Source organism: Sparus aurata, chromosome 17 (genome assembly GCF_900880675.1).
Source record: "Sparus aurata chromosome 17, fSpaAur1.1, whole genome shotgun sequence".
In the NCBI taxonomy this organism is placed as follows: Eukaryota; Metazoa; Chordata; class Actinopteri; order Spariformes; family Sparidae; genus Sparus; species Sparus aurata.
In genome coordinates, this window is record NC_044203.1 from 24054086 (window position 1) to 24078327 (window position 24242).

A 24242-nucleotide genomic window follows, 5' to 3' on the forward strand; every position below is an offset into this window, starting at 1 on the left:
ATTTGACTCACCACCTGTGGCCGGGCTAACACCCCTGGGCAGGACAGTTTTTGCACTCCCAGTACCACCCTCTCGCTCTCTCAGGCCTCTGTCCAAACCACAGGCCAGTCATCCCCCCGCCACATCCCCAACTATCCCAACACCCCAACCATCAAGACCAGCCACGTGGGATGTCAGCTAGCCAGGACCAGGACTTACAAGGCCAGAGGACCAGATGACATCAGCCTGAGGGTGCTCAAGGTCAAGGTCGGAGCAGCTGGTAGGAATATTCACACATCTTTCTGGCTTTTCCCTGAGGCTTAAAAAGGTGCCAACACTATGGAAAACATCCTGCATAGTCCTGGTGCTGAAGAAGAGACACCCCAGTGCTCCAAACAACCTTAGACCTGTGGCTCTAACATCACATGTCGTGAAAACCTTTGAGAGGCTGAGCATTCTTAGGCCTCTCTAGTGCTTTCAACATGTTCCAGCAAGCTCTCAGTGATGCTGGTTGATCAGGACCTGGTGACATGGATTACAGACTACCTCATGGACAGGCTGCAGTATAAAACCTGTTCTGTCACTGTTTTTGTTCACCTCTTACTTCTGCTACACCTACCGACATGCCACCTGCAGAAGTTCTCTGACGACTCCTCCATTGTTGGATGTATCACAGACAAGAAGGAGGTGGAATACAGGAAAAAAATTGAGAACTCTGTAGGATGGTGGCAGGAACCACCAACAGCTCAACATCAGGAAAACGAAGGAGCTGGTGGACACCTACTGATCAGACAACACTGAGGCCCTCTACAGAAAAGGACAGAGCAGGCTTTTCTTTCTGAGGAGGCTCAGGTCTTTCAATGTGTGCAGTCGGCTCCTACGAATGTTCTGCCAGTCTGTGGTAGCTAGTGTCATATTCTTTGCAGCTGTGTGCTGCGGAGGTGGCATTGGGATTGGTGGTGCCATCAAGCTGAACAAACTGCTGAGGAAAGCTAGCTCTGGGGATGAAACTGGACAGTGTGGAGGCGGTGAGAGAGAGGAGGATGAGAGGAAAGCTGAAAGCTATAATGGACAATCCCTCTCACCCTCTCTACGCCAAGCTGAGGCAACTCAGGAGCATGTTCAGCCACAAACTCATCCAACCACGTGCCTCAAAGCACTTTCCCCATTGATTAAGGACTCAACCATGCACTTCTCTGTCACGTAAAGAGTGACTGATCTCAGGTACCCTGTACATTGCAGTGTTGTTATTCAATATATCAGAACCCTGCACATTTGCAAAGTCACACTTATTTCACATTTATTATATATTGCACAGGTCATGTACACACAAGGACAGTTACTGTATACATTATGCTTATTTTTCTTCTGATTGTTATTTTATTCTTTGCTACTTATTTTTATAAAGGAACATCTAATCTTGTCTTATCTTAAAAGCAGGAAATTTAAAGACAAATGGTTATAATCAATACAGCAGAACCAGAGATATTGCCTTTTTGAAAACACATCTTCCTTGTTCAAAACCTGAAGCCCTACATTACCCACAATGCAACTTAACCACTGAGTGACAACACTGGAGGCAATTTCTCACTCACTTGTATTGACATTTTCTAACTGCCAATCTTATAAAACTCTTTGAAATTAAAATGTTTATTTGAAGGTGCAATGTGTTAGAATCGGCTATCTGTCAAATTCATACTAAAAACAAATAGAGTGATGTAGTTCGTAGTCCTAAAACCCAGAAATCAGTTACATTTTACACAAAGCCTATGAGTTGCCTAAAATACTAAAATAAGGTCTGTGGTTACCACAGGCTTAAGATATTTACAGCTTTTATTTCTACAACATAAAATACATAATTAAGTTTCCCATGTTTCAATTATAAAGTGCCTAGGTGTCTTAAAAACGGCAGTTGCTAGCAAGTCCTGAATGAGACCACAGAATGTCATCGACATTATACGCCATCGCACCAAACATGGAGACTCATCTACTAACTAGTACATCACTAGTCCAACTTTACAATTTGTAGGTTGATCAATTTACAAAACATGTGTGTATTAATCATAAAAAATAAACTGCATTCGCTTGTATGTACGCCTCAAAAGGTGGCGTTCATCTCTGAAGATTATATTGCTGAACAAAACGCATAAGTATCATAAACTTGTGTTTGCCAAAAAGCTTATTTTTGGCAATATTCCAAAATCCAATTTAAAAATCCTGTAGGCTTTTTGTTGAGGGAATCAGGACTATGGTAATTTCCAGGTTAGTCTACAAAAAAAAACGTCATTTCCACACAGACACTGTAACAGACAGCCTATTAAGGGTAGCCGCTATTTTCTGCTATATGTAGCTGCTGTTAGCTAGTTAGCACAGTTAGCTGTGCGGCTAGTGATCCTGAACTGGAGCTCAAAGGGGAGTATCGATGTTTACACTACTAACACAGGGGAGTCTGACTGGGACAGGCTGGGCGAGCTAATTAGCATGCTAACTTCAGCAGATAACTCATGGACCTCTTCTAGACTTTCCAAATGTTATTGGAGCGCATGGCTCAAATTATGACATTATGTGAAAATAGTCATTTCGGGGGAATGTGACACAGCATGTTTACAGACCTTTTTTCACAATGTGAGCTTATGGGGAAATGTTTTTTTGGGCCACAGGGAATCACATGACGCTTTAGTTCAGGGGTCACCAATACGGTGCCCGCGGGCACCAGGGAGCCCCCAAGGACCACATGAGTAGCCCTCAGGCCTGTTCTAAAAATGAAAATTTAATATGGATATTATCTGTTTCCCACCTTGTTAATTCATTATTGATAATTATTGTGAGAAATCATTCACATGATCAGTGTCTTCACATAGATGAGTATCATTAATAATCATATATAACTAAAGGCAAACTGAGCAAATTTGTTATTTCAGAAAAGTGTATCGAACTGGTAGCCCTTCGTCTGACTCAGTACCCATGAAGTAGCTCTCAGTTTCAAAAAGGTTGGTGACCCCTGCTTTAGTTACATCTACCTGTTTGAAATGGACTCCAGTGCAGTGTGTCCACCTGTTCAGTCCAAGCTCAGCACTGGCTCCATAACACCCACATGGGCGTAAAGACAGTCTGTAAGTAGAACGTCACTCAGCAGAATGCAGCTCTGGTTGCATGTGGAGCTGCGTCTTATTATATGCTGAATAAAAAGATGTACTGTGGACATGTTTGAGATTTTCCGCCCTTCAACTCCGCTGCTGTCAGGTCTCTGGTCAGGTGACGTTGGAGCGAGAGGCTCGAGCAGCCGCTCATTGGTCGCGCTTCATTTGGACGAACGGTCACATGCGCGTGTGTTTAGTTTCACTTCCGCACTCTGCCACTGTCCGCAGCCTGTTAGCGTGCTAGCCTGTGGGATGCAACTTCGTGCATTTTTGAGGAAAGCGCGTTTATTATCCAGGACAGATAAAACATGCTGCCAGTAAGATTAATTTAAAACTCGCGGCTACGTTCAGATTTACTTTATTTTATCTGAAACATCAAAATAACAGCTTTGTTCTTGATTATTTAAACCAGGAAGCGACGTTAGCGTGAGGCAGCACACTTCATCCTCAACTGGCTATATTTTTAAGCTGCTGTCAGCTTTTCTGTGAATAACAAAGTACAGTCAAAGAATTCATGGAGGTAGGTGCACAATGCAGCCAAAGGTTTAACTCTGTTAAGCTTGTTAGGGGGCTATTTGTTTCCTCAGGAAAAGTTACTGCCCATGCATGCCCATACTGTATATTTAACGAAGGCTTCAGTATCCCAGAGACAGGATGAACTCGTGATCGTATCGATGATCGTATTCTGCTTTTCTGTCTTTATTTATTGTTACTTGCGCTTCAAAAAGTTTTAAGTTTGTTCCAAGAGACCGAGAGGTCGTTTCCTCCTCGTCGTGTTTCATGTTCAGGAAGCGATTAGATGACCATGATGTGGTTGCTGACAGTGATCATAAGATCTGCAATGGAAAGTCTCATCACTCAAATTTGATTTATTTCAGACAGGAATGGATCATATGGATACAGTCATCTCAGTTATCTACTGATATACAGGGGTGGAAGTAACTGATTACTGGTACTCAAAACATCAAGTACATTTTTTTTTGGGGGGGGGGGGTTATAGTACAGTTATAGTACTGTTTTCTTGAACTAATTTATAGAAACAGAAACCCCTTTGATTAAACTTCTGCTATTGATTAACATCAACAATTCAAAAGTAACCAATACTCTAAGCAGTTTTTGCGAAGAATATATGTACTTTTGCACAAGAACTTTTTTTAATAACAGTAGTTTTACTTGTATTTGAATATTTCAGTAATGTAACTGTACTTGTACTCAAGTACAGATTTGTAGTATTTTTTCTACCACTGCTGATATGAAATATTTTCTGGAAGACTGAAAAACAGCTTTTGTCTTAAATTGTTTGTTTTGCCCATCTAGGGACAGACATTTTCTGCCCATCTAGGAACGATTATTTTTAATCTTGATTTATCTGTAAAAATCTGAATTGACTGATCAATGAAGCAGTCAGGAAGGGCCATTATAATGTCCAAGTGCCAAAGGTGACATATTCAGATTGATTCCTTCGATCAACAGTTGACCCAGAGTTTTTCAGTTTAATATCATGTATCACTTATAAAAGCAGCAAAAGATGGTGGTACACACGTCTTCTTTTTTTCAGTAAAAAGCAATTGAACAATCTTAAATGAGGTAATCATAGATCACAAGGTCCCCCTGCAGGAAATCAATATGGGGCTGTATGTATCAAGCTAGACAGCTTTTTCTAGTCACTTATATATATTCACCATAATAATGATTCACAATTATCCTGTTAATGGAAATTCACTACGATCAAAGTCTCATTGGTGTCTTATTGTCCAAACTTAATTTCAAATGAATAGTAACTCATTTTATTTTGATTGCTTGTGCTGATTAGTATAATAATCGTCTTTTTGTGTCAGGTGGTCAACAGTCATAGTGGAGGGTCCTTCCTGATCTGGATCATGACTGTCCAGCTGATCCTGTGTGGGAGTGGAGTTTACACCACCAACAGCACCAAGAGCTGCCGACTGTTATCTGAGTCTAAGTCAGAATGGAAAGTCCTCAATCGACTAGAGCCACTTGCCAATAAGAAGTAAGCAGTGACTCAGTTGTGTACCTGCACATTCAGTGTCATCGATATTATCAATCAGAAAATCAGCACTAACTAAAAATGTCTTGTCTCACAGTTTGCTAATTTCTTTCTTGGGTTTCCTCCTCATGTGGACAGCTTTACAGTTGAGACCAAGGACGGAGATGAGAGTTACACATATGTGTTCCAGTTGTGTGGCGATGCAGGGGGTATTCCAGGAGCTGGGGTTGTTCAGTTTGACAAAAAGAATCCGGACTCTAAACCGAAAGTGATTGGCATCTATTCTGCAACACAGGCCATCGGAGGAAGTAAGTAGCTGCAAAATAATAATTAAATCTTAATTTAAGTGACTACGAGAAACTTTTAAGTGTTTATGAAACAGCCTTGTGATTGATGATTCTGATGATTTAACATAACCTGTAACAGCAAATGAGACCATCACTGAAAAGATTGTTATTTTTATGTAGCTATTATTAATGTCTGTGCTCGGGTCCGATCACATATATCACATATAAAATGACATATAAATTCATTTCCTCACTGCAATCCATCCTGCGGTCCCTCTATCACTTGCTTCCAAAACAAATGCATGTGCACAGTAGGAGTTGTTGTCGTACCACTTCTGTCAAAAGGGGCCGCTAGAATCAACAAAAACTGCAAGTTCCTCATAGTCACTTTAAGCTGTACTGTGTTTCGATGTGTTTTCAACTGTTTGCATCCCATGTGAGAATTTTAATCATCTTTGGGGTTGTAGTTTGCAGAATTGCATTATGATTAGAGAACAGACAATGAGCATAACTAAGCTGTCAATTGTTAACTGTTAATTTATGGATTAGCTCTGAAAATGAGGCTAACCATTTCAAAGGGCGCTTTAGATCGGCACTGTCTCTGCATCGTCTGTTTTTATACCCTATTGCCCTTGCAGGTGACTGGGTGATGTTGATCTACAAGAATGGCACCGCATATAGTGATCACTGTGGCAAGGAAATGAGAAAAGCCTATATCATGATCTCTTGCAACAGGAAAGTGGACATGGTAAGATCACCAGATCTGAGAAAAGAAATGTGAATTTACCACGTGTTCAGAGGAAAAGTTGCTGGACAAATAAAACCAAATGGTCAGTAAAATATGACCATGAAGAGTTGACATGGAACTCTTAAAATAAGATGGGAAAAATAATAAATAAATCCACAACACAGACAAAGTGGATAATTAAAAAAATACCCCCCTGTATGCACACAGAATATCAATATCACAGTAATGCATAAAATGCATACATTTTTTATAGGATTGCTTGTGGATTGAAACACTCAGTTATTCATGTTACGTCAGTACGTCTGCTATTCTTATGAGCTGGAATCCCTCATCAAGTTCTTGGTGTATAAGAATGTTAGTGTCCCAATTCTGAGTGATACTGTAGTCCTTATAGGCAGGGCTTGCCACTTGACCCTAATGCCACTAAGCAGTTATTTTGGGCTAACAGGACATAGCTCCTATCTAAACAAATGAGGAGAGCCATTATGACTTTATATTATGAAAGACATAAAAACTGCATGTATAGACTAAGTTCAGTAACTTGTATTATAAATAAGGTTTGTAACCCTCTCTTTGCATGGCTGTAGGCCTCTCTCCTGTTCTTATGTTTTGTGGCCTTGTATTTACCTTTGTCTCCCACCATCTCACTCCCAGGGCCCGCTGGATGTCGTGCTGGAGGACAGGGCAAGAGTGCGCGAGTGCTTCTACCTGTTTGAAATGGACTCCAGTGCAGTGTGTCCACCTGTTCAGTCCCAGCTCAGCACTGGCTCCATAATACTCATCATGTGCGTAAAGACAGTCTGTAACTAGAATTGCACTCAGTAGAATGCATACCTCCACCAAGTCCCAACAGTCCCCTTTAATTCAGTCAAGTCTAATCCAACATCAGACTGGATAGCCCTGCATCACTCTTAATTTTAATTCTAACTATAACTATACAACCAAAACTGCTTGACTACAATTTAAGATCTAAGAGCAACAGCAAATTGTACTCGCTCATAGATGTCAGCCACCTAAATATGCCAGATTTTTTTCATCAAGATCAATGCATTGTTCCCTAAGAAATAATGGGAAAAAAGCCATGTCTGGCAATCTTTAAAAAGGTGAGATGGGGTGTATTCTGAGAGCCATCCTCCATCTAAGTTTCATGGAAATCTATTGAATGGTTATTGTGTAATCCTGCTGATGAACAAAGAGTGAAAACATGACCTTATTGGCGGAGGTAATGTCACAAACACCCCTCAGCATATACTATTATAAACAATCATTGATTAAAAGACCTCTCTGCTTTCAGTGGATTCTGTCTTCTGGCTGTTTACCTCATTGGAGGTTTCCTCTACCAGCGACTGATTGTTGGTGCCAAAGGGATGGAGCAATTCCCGAATTACGCTTTCTGGGTAGAGATGGGCAATCTGACAGCGGTAAGCCTGGAGCACTTATTAATAACCTCATGGAAAGATCAGTCTGGTTTGTTTTTTGGAAATTCATAGCAAACTTTCCCACCCTTACAGGATGGGTGTGACTTTATGTGCCGGTCACGAAACCGTGAAGAGGCCCCGGCATACAGAGGTGTGGTTGCAGAACCTTTGGAAGAAGAGCCAGAGGAGAGAGACGATCACTTACTACCTATGTGACCTCGAAATGTTAGAAATTGGACAGAAAGTTTCACTGTGTGACACAGTTCTCTTTCACAGGTTAGATGAAGTTGCTGTTAGACACAAGTCTTATTTTTCCTGTGCTGGTTTAGGTTAGGACTTGTTGACACTAAATGTGTTGATTCCAGACTTGTGCCTAGGGCAACTAGTGTGTCATCTGCTCGCCACTAAAGAGGGCATGTTACCCATAGGGCTGACAGACCTGTCAACTCTCCCTACCCCCTGCATTTCATTCAATTGTTTGATATCAACAAGTGAATGATTCACCCAAGATTAAAGAGTGAGTCTTCTTCCATGGAAATCTGGCACAAGAGGTTAAGAAGTTGGATTTCTACATGATACACATGATACAAAAGCATAAATCGTCATGTTTTTCTGCTTAGCTGATGATTGATTGTAGTTTAAAGTTGGTGCAGGTTGAAACAAGCAAGCGTTCCTCTTGCAGGGGTCTTTAATGTGCACCAACAGATTACAAAACACACAAGTGCTTTTGGTTTTATCATTTGACTTAAATCAGTGTATGTTTTGTTATGAAAGTTCGAAACACAACGTGAGAACATAAATGTTTGATTTTGAGTCCTGTGGCCATGCTTACAGCCTTGCTGTAAAAATTATAGCTTGACTGAATTTGATCTGTACCATTTTCCTGTATCCCACATTGTAGGGAAAAGCTTCTACATGAATGTTACTATTTCAATAATGAAAACCAATAAAAGGTCAAAATGCTATTTAAGGCATCCAACTAAAATCAAAAACCTGCCAGTTGGAAAAAAAAGCTTGATGAAAAACATATTCACATGGTAAGACAAAATTATGATATAAAAGTCTTTATTATGATATAAGATTTTGGATTTTAGGTAAAGGGTGAAATTATGAAGTCAAAATTCTGAGATAAAAAGTTGAAATTCTGAAATAGAAGTTGTAGTGATGAGATAAAAATGTCATTATCTATGTCAAAACTTTGATTCATAATAATGACTTTGTATGAGAATATTTTTATATATATATTTTTTTTTTTTATTTCATCAAGGCAGTTCTTTTTTTCTTCAACTGGCATAAGTAGGCGTCAATATTAAACTGTTATTGGCAATTTATATATTAATTCTGCTGATGATAATAGTTAGAATTTATTATTCCAAAAAGGTATATACTGTATGTAGTCTATGTACTTGTATTTCCTTAGGAAGAATGAACATTGGCATGCAAAAGACCAACGTTCATAAACGCAAAACTATAGTGAGTAACTTTGACCTGTCATGATAAAACAGACCCGAACACCAGATGCGCTGCTAGGCAAGAGTAGAATGTACTTTGTTCTTCAACCAAATATTCAGGCCGCTTCATGTCTGATGCGTTGCATTTTCAGGAGGATAGAGCAGCAATGAAAGCACTTAATTTTTGTGTGTTTGTAGAAATGTTACAGCTCTGAGGATATCAATAATGAGGTTTGGAATATTTTTTTTTGACATTTCCAATTATTAATGTGAAAGATTTGGACCTTAATGGAAAGCTTGTGTTTGAAAATCTAAGTTGTGTATCCAATTAATTTTGTATTGTCAGTGTGATCACTTACGTTTGTTTTGGTTTGTTTTTATCACTTCCTTATTGTGTTTGTTAAACTTGACATTTGTTTGCTTAGTTCAGCGAATCAGCTCCCAGATCTCGATGTGGTAGAGACGATTACACCTACGATTGTTGTGAAATGAACACTCGCTAGATTGATATAATTACTTGTTTGGTATAACGATGATTTGGAGCCACAAACCTTTTTTTTGTTTGTTGTCTGAGTCCATCATGAATAAAGATGACAGAAGTTTTATGCACGCCCATTGTAGTGGTGAACTCAGTACACACCCAAGTGCACTAACCTTTTGGAGATTTAATGGATGTAAAAATGTTTTAATAAAAAACATTTCATGCGGAACACATTTTTATTAACGTGTATTGAAGTGGACTTCGTTGTTATGATCTTCTTTGTTAATGTCAAGTGGTGTTTGTGATTGTACACCTCTTGGCAGATGTTTCAGGGAAAAGAATCCCCTCAGCAGGGGTTTTTCCTTTTTCTTTCATATCTAAAACTAAAAGCAAATTTAAATGGAAACAAAAACATGGCTATGACTAACAGAAATTATTCAGTACACTCCATTACCACAGTAGAAAAAAACCTATGCTAAACCACTTCCACGTTTGTGTCATTAAGTGTACCCAGTCTTCAGTTTTTGAATTAAAACATCTACCACGAGGATGAGGTAATAAATAAATACAATTATGAAGCCAAAGGCAAACTTGCAGCCTATAATACTTAAATATATTTAAAGGCTGAACAGTTAAAATAAATCCTGCTGATGTGTGGTGGAGGTTAAGTGTTTTCATACCGTTTAAATAACTTTCATTCTTTCTGGTAACTGTCCAATCACAGACTTCCCTCACAAGAATATGTTACACCTTTTGATTTCAGGCACAAACATTTCATTAAATAGTCTAACTGTTGACATTTCTAAACTCCTGTCTCCTCTCCACACTGCCTCTTCACTCTCCTCTACCACCACCTACTGAGCCCCAGCATGTAGTGTTCAGCATAACTCCTGAAAACCAAAAACAATAACATGAGTTGCTTACCCCATCAGTAAGCAGTAAGCCCCTCAACCTCAACTTAGCTAATTTGGTCCAAGCGTCACGCGAGTCGAGTCCTTAGATAAGGGAAGTCAACTCCCAAGTCAAATCTTTATAACGAGAAACGACAAGTTATTAAAACCTGTCTGAAAGTGTCTGTCCAGCACTTTTAAAGACTTAAATAAAGACAACTGGATAAGTCAAATTAAACTAAAAACGTGAACACAGACAAGTGGAGTCATCATGATTCAAGTCACAAGACTTTAACTTCCAAGTTGATTTTCAAGTCATATATTTTCTGAATAGAAAATTCTGAAACAATGAAGTGAAGTAATGTGAAGTTTTAAATCATCAAAACTCGAGTCCAACGCTCTGATGCGGTGTAGGTGTGTGTATCAAACTTTTACAAAGTCTGTATAGTTGTTATATAAAGTTATAGTTTATTGTTGTTTACGTGTGAAATAACAGAAAGGAAATGATCATACTTTCAAACATGTTGAACTATTCCTTTACAATTCAGACAAAATGTTGTTTTTAAGTACATGGTCATTCAAAAGTTACATGATTGACACCAAAGTTTTATGAACCAGAAGCCAGTCAGTAACAGTGCAAATAAATGTGTACTAATAGGGTTCATTAGGAAATAATTATCTGGAATTTTATTTGAATTTAGTAGTTTACGTACTGTGCCTGTAAAACATGTTCCAATAAAAATGCTATGTTGCTATTGTCGCTATGAAAATAAAAGACAACATTAGCCTATTATTGATTTTTTTTTTTTTTCAAACGAGAGACAAATCGTGTTTTTTTTTACTCGAGTTGGTGGAGGCTGTGCCCACGTCCATACAGCAGTGGGCGGTGTGCATATTGAACCGGAGTGTGACACCCGCCGAAACACACACGAAGAAGAAGAAGGAAAAAATAGTCGAAGGGGCGGGGCTTCGTTGGAGGCAAAAACCCTGCGAGGGGCTATCGTTGTTTGTAGTTAAAAACAAGACCGCATCATAAACTTGATTGCAATTAACTGTGAAAAGGACAGAAATACCAAGGAGAGGTAAACACATAAGCACGACGAAAAACACTAAACGGTCACTTCTTGCATGGGTGTTAGCCAGCTAGTTGCTAGCTTTGTGCCTGCAGTGAGAAGCTAGCGCAGCTAGTTAGTTAGCTTATCTGTTTCGAACTAACGCTGGACCTTTTCTACTCGTTAACGTCCATGTTAGCACCAAATGAACTGCTTTTCCATTTTTATTTGACATTCCGGCACTCGCCCTGTGATACTCGCTCAGTCACAAGTGTTTATATACTTTTTCGTGGTCTGTCAGACTTTTGTTTGTAGATTGGTTAGCTAACTAGCAAAGTCTATTGTGGTTAGCCACAGCTGGTTAGCTTCTTTCTCACTTGGTGCTTTGAGCTTTCCTCCATGTTGTTGTTTTTCTCTTCTCCATCTGTCATGTTGACAACTGGTCTGCTAATGAAAATACCACGATGCCCCTGCTTGCCACGATTATTGGTGACACAGTGATAAGGTCTGCTGAGCTCATATGTAGTTTAATCCTTTCTATGTGCAGGAGTGTAGCAGGCTGTGATTTATGGGCCCTGTGAAGAAAAACCTTCTGATGCTCTGTTAAACAATCTAAGTACCGGACATTGTTAGTGTAAACCATCAGTGAATCCTCTAATGCCACAGCTATTTTTATATTATTGCCAGTGTCTGTTATTATTCATTTTTAGACAATACTGGATTGATAAATACTTTTGTTGTATTATAATTAAGCTAGTAACTGATGATTTACATTTTCATATCTCTTTTCACTATTCATTTGATTGTGTAATGTGCCAAGAAATCTTAAGTCTTTTAATTAATAGACATATGTATTGTGTATGCTTTGAAAATGTTAAGCCAAAACTGTTTTTGATCAGTGGCTTCTGTTCTTTGAGCAGCAAACATGGACGCAGGTGAAGACCAAAACACGGGCGCCACCAATGGAAATCCTCAAACAGGCGGCAACTCTCGTGCACCCCAGATAGCCCACATGTCTCTATATGAAAGGCAGGCTGTACAGGTGTGTATAGCCTTTGTCTGTGTAAACAACTGCATGTGATGAAAAGACTGTTTGTCATCTTTAATTGATGTCAATAATGACTTCGGGAATATTCTTGAAGCAATATTTGTCTCTCTTTGTGTTTGTCTAGGCTCTTCAAGCACTGCAAAGACAGCCGAATGCTGCTCAGTATTTCCAGCAGCTCATGCTGCAGCAGCAGATCAATAGTGCCCAACTCCATAATTTGGCTGCTGTGCAACAGGTGAATATGACAGGAAAATACAGTCAGTGCAGAAATATGTAAAATAAGATCATAAGCAAAAGCTTTACATCTTTCATTTAATGTTTCTCCCTAATCAAGGCCACGCTTGCAGCTAGTCGTCAGTCTAATACTCCAAGCAACAGCATGTCCCAGGCGACCACCACAGTAAGTTTTTGTTGTATGTAGTAAGGTTGATGTTTAACACACTCTCAGAAGACGGCATTCTAGTATGAGACAAAATGTAGAAATATTCTATGGTCCAAAGTCAACCATAGAAGATTTAGGCAACAATCTTTTTGAAAGGGCTGACATTTCAATGCCTAGTCAATGCCATTTCAACGGCTTAGTCCTTAAAAAGTTATGTAGGTTTGATTTGAAAACTAAAAAAAATCTCTGTTCCTCACAGGTCAACCTAAGCACCACAACTGCGGGAGGTACCATGACTAATCCCCGTCCCCACGGCCCGGCCACATCTGCAACGACAACTGCTCTCAACCAGTCAGTGTTGCTGGGTGGAAACTCTGCAGGACAGGGACAGATGTATCTTCGGGTGAGTAAAAAGGACCATACATATTGTCAATTTTTTTAAGAAAAACTCTGAAATAGAAAATAGTATAGTGCATATTGCTCTCACCTCTTACCAATTGAACTTATATTCTTTTTGTGAAAGCTTATTGATTTGGTGACTTCTTGAGGCTTCTCAAGGGGACCAGTAATAACGTATGATCTCTAGTAAGAAAAAAATTGGGCACACCCACAAAATTAATGTTTGCAATTATTAAGTATTTTGTGTAGCTACGGACTCAGTTACTGACATGTGTTTTTTTACAAGTTGACCCACCTATCTTGCTCCTCACACAGGTCAACCGCTCTCTCAGGGCTCCCCTTGCCTCTCAGCTCATCTTCATGCCTGGTGGTACAGCAACAGCTACTGTAGCAACAGTTGCCCAAGCACAGCCCCAGCAGCAACAACAGCAGCAGCAGCAGCAACAGCAGCAGCAACAACAACAACAACAACAACAACAGCAACCGCAGCAGCAACAGCATGATGTTGCTCCTACAACTGCGAGTGCTCAGTCTGACAATGATCAGGTTTGAGGACCATCATATACTTGTAAAATCTGAGCTATTTAAAGTCATACTGTCTTACGATATATGATTTATAGAGACATGGTGGTCATTGGAGGACTCCACCATGCCTGCTCCTGCTACTTACTCAACCTCTTTTCATCACACCCTGCTCTTTATTTTATCTTCCAGGTGCAAAATCTGGCCCTACACTGTGCTTCCAGAGCAGTTGCTGTCAAGTCTGAGCTTCCAGAGAGGAAAGATGTTGCTGGGTTTCCTCTGGGTCAACAGCAACAGCAGCAGAATTTTGCCCAGAGAACTCAGCAGCAGCAGGTGCAACCTCAACAGCAACAACAAATGGCCAAACCCAACTTTGCTCAGCAGTCAACTGCAAACACTATGACTGTAAAGACTGGAAACCAGGCTGCCATGACTGTTACTCCCGCTGCTTCTGTAGCTCCTTCCTCCACCTCCTCTCCAGCACTCCCTCTCTCCCAACTCCTCCTGTCCTCCTCTGCTGCCCCTGTGATCCTGGTACCCACCACTAATGTTCCTACCACCACCCAGGGCTACTCCATTGGTTCAGTGACCCAGAAAGCCAACATTAACACGCAGACTCTGGTGGTGCAACCCCTACAGCAGGCCAGCACTACTGCAGACAAAGTTCCGGTGCCAATCCAGCCCAAAACAGCTCAGGGACACCGCTTACCTGTGCAGCTACCCCCTCGACACCCACCTCCTATTCTCCCAGCACCACCTGGCAACAGCCAGGGCACTCCCCACATCCCTGTGCAGCTTGTGGGAGCCAGGCAGGGCTTAGCAGGAAACGCACAGGCTGTGGCCCTGGCACAGGTACGAAGCAGCACAGGCCAGGAAACCACCGGGAATGTTAATGCAGTCTCCAGCAACAGTGCTATGGTAAGAGCAAGCAGTGAAAGGATGAACCTAAGTTTACTTTGTTGGATCGGTGTAAAGATAATAACCAGTGGAGAGGGAATTCTAACAGTTTTCCCCCCTATTTTCTTCCACAAACCACTAGATAAAGCCTGCCATTGGTTCTCTGAAGAGAAAATCTGACTGTGATGTACCAAATGAGATGGCAATAGAATGCTCAGACTCTACACCCATGAAAGATTCTGCTCCTCCCTTATCCCCTGCCCCTACAAAGGACTCAGGTATGTCAGCCATTGCCAAATCAAACATACATTTATTAGTAACAATATTTGAATTTTGTAACTGTACAATTTTGTCTGAAGGCTTATCATTTTCACTGTTTCTTTCCTCCTCACTAGCTCCTTCTGTAGCGGCTGCCTTCCCGTCTCCTCCCACCCTGTCTTTGCCTCTGCCCTTGTCAAGAGTCGGGCTTGGAGACAACAGAGCGCCTGTTCCCCAGGCAGTGGTCAAACCTCAAGTCCTCACCCACCTCATAGAGGGCTTTGTGATCCAGGAGGGAGCTGAGCCTTTCCCTGTAAGTGTGCTTTGCTATGATAACACAAATTACACATTAAATCACATCTACTTTTTCATGTTAAAATGTTCCTCACTATCAGGCTTGTATTTGATTTGACAGGTTGCTGGACTCCTCAAAGACAGAGATTTTGCCCTAGTCGGCCGCTCTGAGAATGGACCTCCATGTGAGTGGTGGAATAACTCTTACCTTTAAAGATGCTACCATAAATCTGTGTACATGGTCCGTATCATCTAAATGTGTAAATGTGTAATGCGTTTCATTTTTTCCTCTTCAGTGTTAAAGTGTGAGTACTGTGGAAGCCTCGCACCAGCCAGCCAGTTCAGAGGATCAAAGAGGTTCTGTTCAAATACTTGTGCTAAGAGGTATGTTCTTCTTAAATTTTTTTTTTGCTGTTTAGTCATGTCATACACACCTCCAAAGATTGTACTGTGCTCAGGTCACTATAGAGCTAATTAGCACATACTGTGGAGTAAAAAAAATGCAAGATTTGTGAACCTGGTCAGATGAAAAACCAAGGGAATGTGTTTCTGAGTATTGACTGTGCCACAGGTATAACGTGAGCTGCAGCCAACACTTTAAGACCAGCAGAGGCAGGAGCGGTGCAGGCCCGGCACCACCTCCAACACCCACCGAGAGCACTGCGAGGCGGAGGGGCCCCTCTCGCAGGAGCAGTTCTAATAACAGCTGTAACAAACTATCAAGCAGGCATCTACCTGTCAAGGTGAGATCTGTAGTTAAAGGGATGAGGCTGCTGATGTTCCATAGTTTTGTTTTTGTCAAAAAATCCCATGAAAACATTTAAAACCAGCAAATGAATTCATCCTAATCTTTTAGGCTTTTCATGAAATTTGGTGACAATAGGAAAAAAATAGAAACAGTCCAGCCTAATGCTTTGTATATTAGGTATTATACATGGCTTTTGCATCTGAATCTCAACCCTTTTCCACAGTGTCACTCTGAGTCCAGTCGTTCAGAGGATGTATCCAGCGACGGAGAAGGAGAGGAGGACGATTCTCCTTCACTGTCCCCAAGCTCCTCACACTCCTGTTCAAGAGCTGAGCACAGTGCCCCTCCATCTGACAGCTCGGCTCCTGGTAGCCTCCCGATAGAGGGAGCTAACTTTCTCTCAGCAACTCCTGCTCAGTGGAGCGTGGAGGAAGTCTGCAGGTTTATCTCTTCACTTCAAGGTTGGTGTTCATTGATTGTATAACACATTTGTAAGCATTCGCTGTGTCTCTTGATCTCATTTTGTTTTAATTCTGTCATCCTTTTCTGTGTCCAGGTTGTGAAGAGTTGGCTGCCCAGTTCCTGTCACAGGAAATAGACGGGCAGGCTCTGATGCTTCTCCGAGAGGACCATCTCATCTCCACCATGAATATCAAGCTGGGTCCCGCTCTCAAGATCTGTGCCTCCATCAACAGCCTGCGTGAGTGATGGAGTCAGTGCTTATGAAGGACAGCAGGCTCATTTTCTCATTGATGAATCAGTACCTGGACCTGCTCCTCTTTTAATAAGAAAGACTGAGATCAGTGAGGATGCTTTTTACTAAACAGTGCGGCGCCATCACTCATATGGAGATATGTGGATGGACTGTTTACTTTCTGGACGTTGAATGTGCAAAAACAATGTATGTATACTGTTACATGTGAACGGTGAGGGTGGACAGTCTGAAAAATCCATGTCAGTAGTGTTTGTCAGTTTTTTTCCTGTCTCTTTGAGTAGAGGCCTTTTGTATGTAAACTCTTGTGAAACTGTGCAAACCCAGCCTGCAGTACTCGGTGCTAGGTCTTTTAACTAGGACAGTTCACATGTTGGGTAAAACAGGAAGATATGTTGCCTTCTGGCTGTATTTCAAACGGTGCTTTAACTTTAGTGATATATGATTTGGAGTGATGTCAAAAAATTTCTTTCAAATGTTTCAGTCTTTTACTAGTTAGTTGTTATTTTACCATAGATGTCTAATCCAGGCTCCAATCACATCAAGCAGAAGACACTCAAAAAGCCTGGTTTATTTTAATTAGTTAATTTTACTAGTTATTAAAGTTTAGTTTTGTATCTTTTCCATTTTGTACTACAATCAAAGTTATTTTTTCATGAATATGATATAGTTTTAGTAGCTTTAATCAACTTAACTACCTGAAAATAGGTATTCCTCGTGGTTTGCTCTCTCAAGGGCTTAGTGGAAGTGCTCTGTGTATGCAGTACTACCAATAAACAATACCTGTTACTGGACCTGTTTTTGTGTTTCTTACCTCCATGATGTCCACTTGAAAATGAAGAATACTGCAGGACTTGTGATATTTTATTCACATTTAAGTTTGTGTTAACAGTTTGAGCCCATTTCTTACTCACAGATGTCCACATATACTGAGCTTATAGAGACAGTGAGTGTAATAATAGCAAATACATTTATGTCCCCTTAATTTCCAAAACTCCTTCAAATAGAATCATACAAAAATGTAATAATGTATATTACATCTGTTAATATACTTTTAGTTTAGATTGTAAACCATCATATCTTGACAGTATCGAGTACAAGATGCTGCAGCTGTACATTGATCAAGCTTACATATCCTGAAGTGTACCACTACAAAATTACAGGTTGTTTTTTCCCCCAACTGAACCTCAAAGATTTAGGAACCGCCAAGACCAGGGGTTCTCAAACTCAGTTACACCAGAGTTATTACACTGTCTATTGTTTGTCAGCAAAACATTGAGAACCCCCGGCCTGGTCAGACAAACATACTCACAAATGAGGTACTACATGAAAATGAATTTTCTTTGGTCCCCAAAAGTAAACAAGTTACAGTTTTTCTTGTCAACTTATGTAGGAGACATAAATAAAATAAAAGGTAAATTTCAGTGCCCGAAGCTCCGAGCTAGGAACACTTTCATTTCACTTAAGAGATATTGTTTTGTACAAGTGCACTATTGGGGTACCATCCGGGAGAATAGTGCAATCAATCCCGCTGACACAGGTGCTGATCAGAAAACAGTGTAGCTGTTGGTTTCCCCGTACCCTGCTTCCTGCAGGTACTGCTCAATGTTCACTGTCCCCAATGCCTTGAGGACTTTATCAGAGGCACTTTTCTCTCCTGAGCTGAGCTTGCGGCTCACCTCGGCCAGAGAGGGTCGATCTTGATCCTTCCACTGGCAGCAACCCTTAATGACGGTGTATCTGAGGCAGAGAGGAAAACAGTCTGAGCTTCACGGCACATTTGTTGAGGAGAGAAACTCTGCTTCAGGTCTGATTGTGTGATCTGGATCATGCATTGGATACTTACAGTGTGTTTGAACAGTTTGAAGGTTTTTTCAGACTTTTCCCTCGTTGATGAAACTGAAGAAGCTCAGTAACTGGGATTTCTGCAAATGGAGCTTCACCTGGAGTGAGAGGAGTGAATGCAGTGAGTGTGGGTGAGGCATATGGGGAAAACCTTCTATCAAGGTACTTTTACATCATAAATATATTATGGTACATTTTCATGCAGTATGTTTGTGGGTAAGACAGCAAGATGGAAAGGTCTGTTTTTAGTCAATACATCAAATGAAATACCTTACAGATTTAGGTACTTCATCTCATTATAAAATCCAATATTGCTATAAAGAAGTAATTTCCTGGGTTCGTAATATTGCCTACAAATTGCCTAATTCAAGCAGAGATTCTGTATTGAAATGATGAATGTGACGTGAAGTGATGACACAGTACAAATGGTATTGGAAAACTTATGACAGATAAAGGGTCAGTCCACCAATTAACACATTAATGTAGTAAATTGCTGGAGTTCCCCTTAACGAATTATTCCACTGTCACGTACATTTATACAACCAATTCAAGTAGTAGAGAGTCCTACCTAAGTGTATCAAACAAATACATTTCATTTACGCTGTATCTCGCTGAAAGTTAAATTCTACTCACCCAGTGTTGCCATTTCATACAGTAACACGCCAAATGACCAGCTAGAGACGGACACACAGAGGCCAACACTGGTTAGATCCTTCCATTCAGTCAACACTCTTAATAATATACTCACAGAACATTATTTTTTTTGCAGCAGCAGCGTCTGTGTTGAAGGATTCAGACAATACCACAAATGAAAACAGACAAACTCACATGTCGCTGCTCTGACCAGCCGGTCTCTTGGCCAACAGCTCTGGTGCCTGCCATTTCTTCCTGCTGGGATCATCTTTCTGAGTGGCTCCCTGGTTCTTCCTTGTGTAAACCCCATGCAGGCCCCAAAGCTTGGCCGTGAAGTCCTTGGTGACCAGGACGCTGCGGGCACAGATGTTTCCATGGAGGAGGTCTTTGCTGTGAAGGAACTCCTGATTGGGGAATAAGATGAGGGGCATCTCAGGATTAAACACATAAGGTCCAAACTGACATACCTCAACAACCACTGGAAGGATCGGCATAACATTTTAGAAATAAATGATTATCCCCAGTGGATGAATCGGACTATGGACTTAAGTGATACCCTGACTTTACTGTTGCCATGAAGTTGCTAAGGAAGTTGTGTTTTTACATGTGTAAGTTTATTTGTTGGTTTGACAGAAAGATTCCACAAAAACTACTGAACTGATTTCCATGAAACCTGGATGGAGGATGGGTCTCGGCCCAGAATAGACCTCATGAACGTCTGGTGCGGATCCGGAAAAAGGGACGGCTCCAGGATTTTTTTCAGGAAAATCGGGTGTATTTAGGTGGCTGGTATCTACGTATTAGTACAATTTTCTGTGGATCATAGATCTAGTGAGCTTAGATTTTTGCTTAACAGTAAAATTTAGATTGATATATCAAAGTTGATGGAAATAAATGGTACTGTTAGACCTTGGTGGAGGTATGCGCTCTACTGAGTGCCATTTTAGTTATAAATACTTTTACCACCAAATACCAGCACAATAAATGACCTTCCAGTCAGCCTCAGCTGTCGATTTGTTTAGTGCTAATAAGCAAATGTCAGCATGCTAACACGCTAACTAAGCTGGTGCAACAAGGTTAACATAACCCATAAACATCATCATGTTAGCATTGTCCCTGTGAGACTGTTAGCGTGACAGTACATGTACACAGTAAAAGAAATTTAAAAAATCATACAAAATCACATGAAATTCACATTTATGTCATTTCCAGGATTGTCAGGGTTATCTGAGGGAAACCCTGTCATCAAGTCCCTGCTGAGATTGGGTCAGGACAGGGTTACTGTAATCCGGCGTCACTGACTTGAGAGTTAAAAAAAAAGAGGACATAGAGAACTATTAGAATACTAACCAGTGCTGATGCCACATGGCTGGCCATGGTGAATATTCTTCTCTCAGTCATCTCACATGGAGGATCAACATTGACCTGAAGAACAAAAACAGAGAAAAGCTGCTTATTTTGCTTTGATGGTTAAAACGAGTTAACACACGTTGCAGCAGTGCACCACCCTCTGTAAAAATATATATATATACCTGTCTGCATCGCCACAGGCAGCTGAGCAGGTCTCTGTTCTCCAGCTCTTCAACGACTGTGACCAGAGGAGCTCGAAGTGACACGACACCAAGAAGCTCTGGCAGGAAGGGATGTGGGCCGAGCTGTGCCAGGAAGGATGCGAAGCCCAGGAAGCTGTGTCTCTCTGTGGCGTCAGCAGAGTCTGTAAAGTGGCAAAAAAGAGAGGGAGATCAAGGAACCCGGCAGAAACCTGAAACCAACTACTCTCACACAAAATTCAAGCTTCTCACCATTCAGGACTCGCAGCACCACGTTCCTGTTCTCCATACGGGCCCTGTAGAGGGACACGGAGGAGTCGGAGCGCAGGGAGAAGGCAACAGTCAGAGGGGTGACCAGGTTGAAGGACTCGGGCAACCTCTGGCGGGGCAACTCTCTGGGCTGGACAATGGGAGTGAAACTGGGCATGAAGGGCTGCGGTGGGGGGCTGGACGGGATAGAGGGTGAGACCACAGACATGGAGAGGTTTCTGGAGGCATAAGTGTTCGGTGGGTTGAAGGTGGAGTAGGAACTGGGCACGTCCAGAGCAATGCTTTCATGCTCCAGGACATTGATACCTGGTGGAGCTAAGAAGGGAGAGAGAGAGGGAGAAAGAGAGAGAGATGATGATGATTTACATGACAGTATGTAGCTTGTGGATAACTTGTCCCTGGCTGCCCTCTACTTTGTTAAATGACAAAATGATCAATCAGAATATTAGTTGAGTTTGTTCTGGAAAAATGATACGCATGTGGGGGCAGTAACGGCGGTTTTAAAGGTGCTAATCAAAGACAAAAATGAGTGTGTAGAAAGTTGCCAAAAGAACAACAAAATGAACCTGGACTCATAAAGGTCCACTTTGACAAAGAAAGTTGATCAGAAGTCTCAACTTGAGACTCGTGCCAACTTGTCAAAAACTGACGCTTTGGGATTGTAGGTCTGGTCAGTCAAGGCTCAAAAATCAACCAACATATACTTAGATAAACATATAGAAACAGCTTGCTGTCTGTGTAGATCCAGTTTCATTTATGTGATATGATTTCACTGATTTAAATCAACAGTGATGCTTCTGATGTCTTACCATCAATGCCATGCAGCACTCTCCTGTTGGCCGACTTTGAGGCATGTGGACGGATTCGATCGACTTTCTCCGGACAAAAGCGCAGCAGGAGAACGAAGACCAGAGTGACCAGGAAGCTGGCCAGCAGCAGGGTGGGCACGATGATCACCTCCTGCTCATACACACGGATCTCTGCAAACAGGAACAGACACGGTCCTTTAAATCACTCAGCAAGTCTGAGGCGCACCGACAGACATGTTTGTCTGAGCTGGCATGCTGTTTGTTCATCTCAGGTCAACACTGAACAAGGCGTCTGATGGCCGGACAGTCCAAAATCTTCAAGTTCCATCTCTTCTGATAAAAACTCACCACAGATTGTATCTCCGTGCTGGCAACGGAAGTCTGCTTCTGATGCTGAAGACATCCTGGCACATGTTAAGAAGAGATTAAGGAATATTTTATTCACACAAACTATTTCCACATGCTTACTTTTATAGCTTCAGGATACTTTCTATTTACAAAAAATACATCATTGCAAAAAATCTCTATCATGGCTACTCAAAGAGATGTAGATGAATAAGTGGCGAGACAAAGTGAGAGCAGCCGTCCTGAAACCTGTGCTGCCTCCTGGGTTGAATCAGTGAATGGTAACATGACACTTTCCAACGAGAAGGTGTCTGAGCGAGTGTGTAACTGAGACCAGAAACTTCACCTGCTGGTGCACCACCTCTAAGGTTCGCAAAAAAAAACTCTGACACCTCACTGACTTGTTTTTCATCTAATCATTTCAGGACTTTAGCACAGCTCTCACCCACTGATCCATGTTAAGGACAAGTAAAGCTACATAAGCGAGTTGAGCCACACACCCTTCATAAAAGCTGTAAAATGAAAAAAATCAAAAGTATTATCTCTACCTGGGGAGTCTTTATTCTGTATATCTGAGGTTTAGAGTGTAAAGGAAGAGATGACACAGCAGTCACACAGGGAAACTCCTCATCCTTGAGCGTCAGATCCAACATCTCTAAACCTGTTCATCTGCATTTTTATGCCACAGAAATGTTACAGCTGGAGGCTCCTTCACACACAAAGGGCAAACACAAATAGAAAAAACAGCACCGGCTCGCAAAAAGCAATGTCATGATCACAGGATGACTACCCATACAGATACACAGTCTTTACGTTAAACATTAACCCACTCTGTCTCAGAGCTATCTCAACAATCTATTATATGACTTAAATACATGTTGTGTTTAGAGTCCTTACCTCAGCTCTCTTCAGTTGTGTCTTAAATCCCAAAGAAAATGTTAAACCCTGTTATTCCAGGCTCATGTCATACACTTCTCTTGCAGGCACTTGTCATACATCCTCCCAGCTGAATGTCGAGTCCGGGTTCAGCTTTGCTTTTCAGATCCTCATTGTCTCTCTGTTTTTCCTCAGAGGATCAGTGAGCTGCTCCCTGTTTGTCCACCTCCTGTGCTTTCTTAACTCCACCCAGCTCACCTACACCGCATCCCTCCTCTCTCTTCTATACCTCTGCCTCCTTCCTTCTTGGTTTAAGAGGTGATGTATCAGGTTGATAACAGTTTGACGGTAATCCAGTCTTGCCCTGCCTCTCTTTCAGCTGCTCTTCTCACTTCTCTGGAGTCGACATATGTCACCTTGTTTATATCTGGCCCCGCCTTTGTTGTCTTTGTTTGTGAAAAACAGGTCCTGCCAGTCCTTGTCATTTTTAGTCCTTTTGTTAGCCATGGCTGATCTTCATTGTATTGGAACAAGTCTGACAAGCCTTGCAGCCTGTGGAGGATTTATTCAGCAAAAATAAACTGAATTTCTTGCTAGTTAAAGACTTTAAGCGTAGGTAATAATCCCACATCTTGTAAAATATATGAACGTATACTGTCAGGATAATGCATTGTTACAGTGGTGAAAGAGGATCTTTTAATGAAGAAAAAGTACCAATACCATATTTATAAACCTTTAATAATTAAGAGTAAAGTAAAAGTCCTGCATTAAATATTCTACTGAAGTCAAAGTATACAAGTTATATCCACAGAATGTATTTTAACCTCGTCAACCTGGACTCAACGCAAGAATCGTCACTGACTTGCCACGTTGTTGGACAAATTCATTCTTGGCAAAATCTAAAATTTTGCCAAAATACTAAACCCGATTTGTCAAAAAGACATTAAGATTATTTCATTTTGATGGGACACTGCAGCCATGAAAATGATGGCAGACCTTCTCCACTTTATGATTAAGGCATCATATAGCTAAAAAGATCTGTTTGAACAAGTAGGTACAAAGTTATCTTATCATACAATGTGGGAATACTGTATGTCCCATGTCGTTGTCAGATGTTGTGACACATTTGATTTGACATTTCATAACAGGGGTTTTATCCAAACACCATCTACACCCACATCCTGCTCAAATTTGTAAGGT

The 24242-nt window shown here is 41.1% G+C and overlaps 3 protein-coding genes across 6 annotated transcripts; 2 read left to right on the plus strand and 1 right to left on the minus strand.

Annotated features, from left to right (window-relative positions):
• The first annotated feature begins 3300 nt into the window (after window positions 1–3300).
• On the plus strand, window positions 3301–9741 carry m6pr (mannose-6-phosphate receptor (cation dependent)). 2 transcript variants are annotated; one of them, XM_030393648.1, is made up of 8 exons: window positions 3304–3436; window positions 3532–3639; window positions 4958–5130; window positions 5266–5435; window positions 6053–6162; window positions 6817–6947; window positions 7457–7583; window positions 7674–9741. In XM_030393648.1, exons 2-8 carry the CDS (start codon window positions 3634–3636, stop codon window positions 7794–7796), a joined length of 840 nt encoding a protein of 279 aa, XP_030249508.1. In that variant the 5' UTR covers window positions 3304–3436; window positions 3532–3633; the 3' UTR covers window positions 7797–9741. The 2 variants fall into 2 exon arrangements, with proteins under 2 accessions (XP_030249507.1, XP_030249508.1); XM_030393647.1 differs by having other exon boundaries at window positions 3301–3639.
• Window positions 9742–11335: 1594 nt separating this feature from the next.
• On the plus strand, window positions 11336–17508 carry phc1 (polyhomeotic homolog 1). Of its 2 annotated transcripts, none has more exons than XM_030393610.1 (14): window positions 11336–11484; window positions 12375–12496; window positions 12627–12737; window positions 12837–12902; window positions 13144–13287; window positions 13599–13829; window positions 13998–14723; window positions 14845–14980; window positions 15098–15273; window positions 15376–15439; window positions 15551–15638; window positions 15826–15997; window positions 16226–16463; window positions 16559–17508. In XM_030393610.1, exons 2-14 carry the CDS (start codon window positions 12380–12382, stop codon window positions 16708–16710), a joined length of 2421 nt encoding a protein of 806 aa, XP_030249470.1. In that variant the 5' UTR covers window positions 11336–11484; window positions 12375–12379; the 3' UTR covers window positions 16711–17508. The 2 variants fall into 2 exon arrangements, with proteins under 2 accessions (XP_030249470.1, XP_030249471.1); XM_030393611.1 differs by lacking the exon at window positions 11336–11484 and adding an exon at window positions 11492–11959.
• Window positions 17509–17565: 57 nt separating this feature from the next.
• Window positions 17566–23442, minus strand: styk1b (serine/threonine/tyrosine kinase 1b). 2 transcript variants are annotated; one of them, XM_030393632.1, is made up of 11 exons: window positions 23064–23442; window positions 22715–22875; window positions 22170–22225; window positions 21822–21992; window positions 20995–21327; window positions 20725–20906; window positions 20543–20617; window positions 19388–19596; window positions 19193–19233; window positions 18561–18657; window positions 17566–18454 (listed from the first exon to the last, which is right to left on the minus strand). In XM_030393632.1, exons 3-11 carry the CDS (start codon window positions 22222–22224, stop codon window positions 18262–18264), a joined length of 1356 nt encoding a protein of 451 aa, XP_030249492.1. In that variant the 5' UTR covers window position 22225; window positions 22715–22875; window positions 23064–23442; the 3' UTR covers window positions 17566–18261. The 2 variants fall into 2 exon arrangements, with proteins under 2 accessions (XP_030249492.1, XP_030249491.1); XM_030393631.1 differs by lacking the exon at window positions 22715–22875.
• Window positions 23443–24242: the final 800 nt, after the last annotated feature.